The following is a 6,291-nucleotide window of genomic DNA, read 5'->3' on the forward strand; positions in this document are numbered from 1 at the left end:
CAGATTGACAGGATGAAACCTTTGAAGCTGCTGGCCTAACGCTGAGTCAAAAATTGATCAGTGAAGCTGGCTGGATTGAAGTTTAAAGTCAAAACAGGATTCAAAACTTGTATTTTGCTTTCGAAAACGAAGCTATTTTATCACTCCTTTTAGGGGAAGAAACTAGTCACTAAAACTGATTTAACAGAGTTGCAGTCATAGGTCTCTTGACACATGTTATTGACTGACAGACCTCTAGAAAGCATACCACAAACCCTATAGCCACTGTTCAGTCACTATTTACTCCTCGGCAGTCTTTACCAATTCTGTTGCATCAGGACTGTAACAGAGCTTCCTTCTTATGGGAACTACTGTTCAATGTGTAAAAAGTATTCCACGAAGTACAGCAGAATTCTATAAAACTTGCAACAAGACTACCAATTTAATACCACTAGGTTTTAAACAAAAATATCATTCTAAGAAAAAAAAAATGCACACCAGAGTGAATTTATGCCGACAGGCTTTTTTAATAACAGGCTTTGTAAAAAGCATGTGGGAATATCTACATGATACTAACATATATGCGCACACACACTCTCCATTTTGGGTTTAATCTATTCTAGTACCTCCTTAGCCAAATGTACCAGGTGATATATCTAAAAAAACAAACATAAAAATACCCCAACAAACCCACCACAAGGAACCTAAAAGAATGGAAATAACAGTCAAATGAAATACATTTTTAATTATTGGATGATTTTGTCAATGCAAAGACTTCTCAGATCAACTTATGTTACTTCTTACAGGCATAAGAGTCAATCTGATAAGTAAGACTCTACACCAGCTGCGCTGATTTCTGTTATTTATACCATGAGAGATTTGGCAACTCCCACAGCTTTCCTACCTGTAAGAAGGGGGATAGTATCTACCTTTTTTATAACGTGAACCCCTCTCAAATCCCTATAGGTCACTGCAAAATCACTTAAGTCAAAGTATTGTTACAGTGTATTTGTTGGCAAAAGAGGTTTATTGAATGCTGTACTTTATTTTGGTTATGAAACATTAACAGGAATGGAAATTGTCAATGTGTACCAATGGGGAAACAATCTTTGAATGCAAACATTGTTGTTCAGCTCCCCAGCTGATCAAGACTTGACAGAGCTTCTCTGAAACCCATGGAGCCATGCCAATTTAAACCAACTCAGGATATAGCCTTGTGTTTAGTAAGTTTCACATGTCTGATGTTTTAATAAAAGTAAAAAAAAAAAGAGAATATTCTTTATTATTAAAAAGTTATGCTCTGAATGGTTAGCCATCCAGTGATAATATTGCAGCTTTGTGCATTCAGGCTGCTATAGTACATACCCTACACATGCACTTTCATATCTTCTCCCCGTCCAACTTTAGTTCCCACTGTGAAGAGCAGCAGAAGGCTGATTTGAAAAAAGTTAAATAGAACCAGGTAGATTAAACTAAATACCTCACACATGAAGAGTATTAAGATTTATCAAGCTTGTAAAAAACATTATCAACCAGATATTTTAACACGTAGAAAGACACATTATAGGTGCTACTCAGCAGTGACTTAGCTTATTGGACTATGCCTGCATTGGTAAACTGATAAAAAGGCAAAGACTGCCAAGACTCCCACAGCTTGGGATACTGTAACAACCAAAAAAATATTTTTTTACATTCTTTACTGCAAAAATTAGAGAAGGAAACATAAATACACATTGACAGCTCTGCTCTGTTTTAGTACAACCAGATTTTCACTTTCAGAAACAAATAGCAATGGCCAGCCATGTGGCTCCCACCACTCAAAGCCAGAGTAGGGAACAGAGTCAAGAACATCCTTAAAAACTGGAAGTATTTTTAGGAGATTTTTGTTAACCACATAAAAGCTCTATGATTAGAATGTCATTGAATGTTACATTTTTCAGAGTAATGCAAAGGTTTTCATTGAGTAACTAATGACCTTTTGTCCAGAGGGTTCTTAGTCCGGAAGACCACTTTATTTGACCACTTCAAAATCCGCAGTAATGCATGTATAACGTTGCACATCTTCCAGAAGTTCTAGATTTGAAACACCCTAATTCATGTCACTGGCTGTACACTCAGCAACAAACTCTAATTGAAGCCACCCTTAACACTGGGGGAGCTACATAGGGCAGAAGTTACATTTACCCACCTGTTCAACAGCATTAACCACACACAGCACTTTTGTCCCTCTTCACCAGAAACTGTGCTGGTTAAAGCTAGCTGCCCGTATGCCAGTAGCTCATTATTGCCTCTTGCAGGAAGGAGAGATGGGTACAAAACCTCTGCACAGCCTGAAGGTTTGGCAGGCACTGCCTTCTACAATGGACTATGAAAACACGAATGCTTTGGCCACCACCTCAATAGAAGACTCTCACTAATATTAATGGGAGACATTTCAGCAACATTTAGGACCTCTTATTGTGAGGACAGTATCTCCCAGAAACCCCTCCTCTGGGAAAAATTCCCGTTAAAGAATAATCTCAGCTATTTCTAATTAATAACTGAACAAACCATTAATGATTTGTTTAGATTGTCCAAGTAATCAACTTCTCCCTTTAACAACTTTAAGATACTTTTTAGAAAAATCCCCCACACTTTCTTAATGTAAAATTAAGAGGTCTATGCACATGTTTTTTGGCAATTACAGCACATCCTTGACCTCATTTGCAGATCTGATTTTTCTTGTCAGGTACCAAAAGACACAATGCCATATACACTCCCAGCAAATGTCAACAAGTGCATCACAGTTCACATGTTCCATTCGAGTATTCTAAATTCACACTGAACAGGCAGAACTCACCAGTAAGTGATGTGAAGGAAGTGGCTAAATGGGCTGCCAAGGACAAGGAGCTGTTTTTATGGAATGAGTTTAAAGTTGGTATTTAAAAAAAAAAAAAAAAAAAAGAGCGGCCAGCAAAAAAATCCAAAATGAATTAATTAGAATCGATATTTGCGTAAGACCTTGATTTTGTCTTTTGAGGACTTCAGAAAACTGTTACACTTCTGGCACATTGCCTATATACTATTTTTCCTTTTCTAAAATTAAAAAAAAAAAACAACCAAAAACCTTAATTTTCTTTTCTAAGAAGGGAATAAGTTTGGGAGCGTATATTACAAAAAAGTACTGAGACAGACTCTGTTAACAAAGCCCTGGCTATACACACTTCCCTAACAAATCCCTCTGACAGATTCCACCTTGACAATCCAACAACATGGAAAACTGATGCCTGGTGATCATTAAAGACTATGCGGCATTCTCATAAAATGGAGGTAACCCTCATTTTTTTGCCCAAATTCTACTCAGAATAACTAGATTACATATAATCACCTATGCAACTTACAAATGGAAAAGCTACTACTTATTTTGTAATATTACTTACACAAAAGGTTGAATAGGGTGATAAGCAGAAATCAGTCAGTCCTCACTGAAACACAGCTTCAGAGATAGTTGCATTTCACTATAGTGCGTGAGCAATCCTTACAGACAGCAGACTATAGAGTGTCTTTTGCTTTGTGTACTCTTAACAATGAAATGCAATGTATAATAATAAAGATGAAATCATTACATATTCTGCATAAGACTGAATGTACAGCTTTCATCCTTCATTTCAACACTATTTAATTAATTCTAGTAAGTCAAGGAGGAATTTGGCTCTGAGTACATTTAATGAAAATTCACAGAAATAACCTTACATTAATTCTTAACTGTGCATATTTAGCTATTCAGCCATTTTATTTCATATACAAGCTACTCTAAAAACCTCAACACTAATTATTTATGAACTAAAGCTCCCCTCGCCCAGTGGCAATCAGCTGAGTGTACACAGATTCAGTCTGGGGTCACTTACAGGGGCTCTTTCTCCATAAGAGTCATGTAGACCCCCGTAACTTAAAACTCTTTTATTCAGTTTTCTTGGAAGTGGTTAGACCTTAAGCCGTAACACTGCAGAAAACTCATGCTTCATCAGTTTTGTGGATAAGGAATTTCATTCTGGAGCTATTAATCAGGCACTTCGCACAAAGTCATTCAGAAAAAGTGAAGGTGAACTTGTCCTTTTTCTATTAAAAAAATATGTAACCACATCTTCCCTTTCCCCAGCCCAGCTGCTAGTCAGAGGATAACAACCTACAGCTCCTACCAGCTACTGTCAGACTTTTAGCCTAACCAGTGCAGGCTGCTCCTTTCACATGAAGTCCCATATTCAAGCATCTACACGTACAGAAACACGGCAGCTGCTAATAGAAAAGCTGTGCTAACATAATATAATGTAAAGTCTGCCTGAATACAGCTCAATGCAAGTATAATTGTAAAACAGTCTGGTGTAATTGGGAAACAACTTTTAGAATCCCCATAGCCTGGAGTTTCTCTCTGAATTGAACAATGTTTTCTTAGGAAACAGACCTTCACAAACAGTACTATTGCTTCTGCATGACTTACCTTGCATGTTAGAGTGATTTGCGGGCTTAAGTAATTTAAAGATGTAAGTAGTTTATCATTGCACATTTAAACAGTTAAAGAACACATATCAAGCAAAAAAATATTTGGAAATCTAAGGCTACCACAAAGCCAGTTTGCATCATTAAAATAAAGTCTATCAATTCTATAAACATGAGAAACAAATTATGAAGCCCTCCCTACACAAACAATAAGACTTTGCAGGAGGGAAATCCCTGCTTTTCATGCTGTTCCGTCTATTCAAAGTCCAACTATTTCTAATGGAAATTTTATTTGCCATGGAGATTATGATTCAGCCTTCTTTTTCAATCACCAGCACATCACCATACTTACAGCAAGTGCATAGACTTAGAGGAGGGTGTGAAGATCTCTCTTTAGGGTTTAATACTCAAGGATGCATACATTTTTAGAAGTATCCCATGAGCTAAGAGGAAGTAAGAGCAACTTCTAAGCCAAGGCTCTGAAGTCTGAGCTACCAAATTAATCGATGAAGCATACCAACTCTGGGGTGTCAGACGACAAGCTACGGAATGAAATGCTGACGACAAACAAGATGCACCTGACTTTCCGGAATGGGAAATTCTGGTATAGGTGAACTCTAGCAACAGGTAAAATGAGCAGGCTGTTACCTGCAGTACAAGCTGCTGCCAGGCGGTTGCCAGTGGCTGACCATTGCCAATGTTGCAAATGCTCATTCGGTCTGCTGGCTGACTGGCACGCTCAAGTTGCAAGGAGACATTGCGCCGCTCTTCCTCAAGTGCACGGGTAAGCCGCTCGAAACGAGCTTCTTGCTCTTTAACAGATGCTAAAATGCTGGCAGCAGACCTGATATCATAGTCATCCATGATTGTTTTCAAATGCTCCTGCCTGTTAACTGACCAGGGCAAATGGAAAGGGTTAGGTAAAGGGGTGGGGAGGGCACAGGTCAGAGGTTAAAAATAAAAATGCACATTGTTAGTCACCCCACTAAAATATTGTTCACTATAAGAAGCAAACTGCAATGCTCTTTGAAAAGACTTCCTTTCCATCCATTTGATTTTAAATTAAAAGTAATTCATCCAAGGCTTCCCTGTTCAAAAAAGAAAAAACCCACATGCTCACCTTGGAGAGAATTTATATTTAATTCCTTTGATCTTTTTGCTAAAATTGCTCTGACAAGGGTTTTCATCCCTCTTGCAAAGCTAATTTCACTGTGCAAATAATAATGTACTTAAAAGAAATATATAAAAAAAGATATGGCTTCGGAGGGAATGAGGAGCACAATCTTTCTCACTATAGACACCTGGAATTTTTGTCTTTAACAGCATAAGTTTAACATTTTTAAAGACAGAAACTTCACAGTACAAGAGAACAGTTGTGTTCATTTTTCCCAAGTGAGTGGACCCGCCCCCCCCAATTTAGCAGACAGTAGCTGAAAACAGTTTTCATTTTTAAATTATAGGAGTACACTGTAATATGGAAAATATTTTTAAATGCAGACAGGGCAATTGCAGTTGAAATGTGCTTGATGATTTCAGCATGGTAGCCAACGAAAGTCCTTCATGCAGCTGTTCGCTAATAATGCAAATGAAAAAGCCAAAATCAAACATCTTCCATGGAAAACATATAGGACTGCTTGTCTCTCAATGCAGGAAAAAGAACAACTCAGAAACCAGCTAGATGAGATATATCTTCTGCCTTACGTCTTCTCTAGCAGGGTTATGAAGTATTCCATTTAAAACCCTATCTCCATCTGTATGGTGCATGCAGCAAAACACCCCACTGATTCCACAGATCTATAATGTGAACATAATTTAAAATGTTTTCATAAGAGTATA

General features: G+C 37.6%; 1 protein-coding gene across 1 annotated transcript in view; it reads right to left on the reverse strand.

Annotated features, from left to right (window-relative positions):
- Window positions 1-5,319, reverse strand: part of ARVCF (ARVCF delta catenin family member) — a 171,610-nt gene extending 166,291 nt beyond the window's left edge. The window contains 1 exon segment of the mRNA XM_050907019.1: window positions 5,104-5,319. Within this exon segment, the coding sequence (XP_050762976.1) occupies window positions 5,104-5,319 (216 nt within the window).
- Between the last annotated feature and the right edge of the window lie 972 nt (window positions 5,320-6,291).

Source organism: Gymnogyps californianus, chromosome 16, assembly GCF_018139145.2.
Source record: "Gymnogyps californianus isolate 813 chromosome 16, ASM1813914v2, whole genome shotgun sequence".
NCBI classification, from domain to species: Eukaryota; Metazoa; Chordata; class Aves; order Accipitriformes; family Cathartidae; genus Gymnogyps; species Gymnogyps californianus.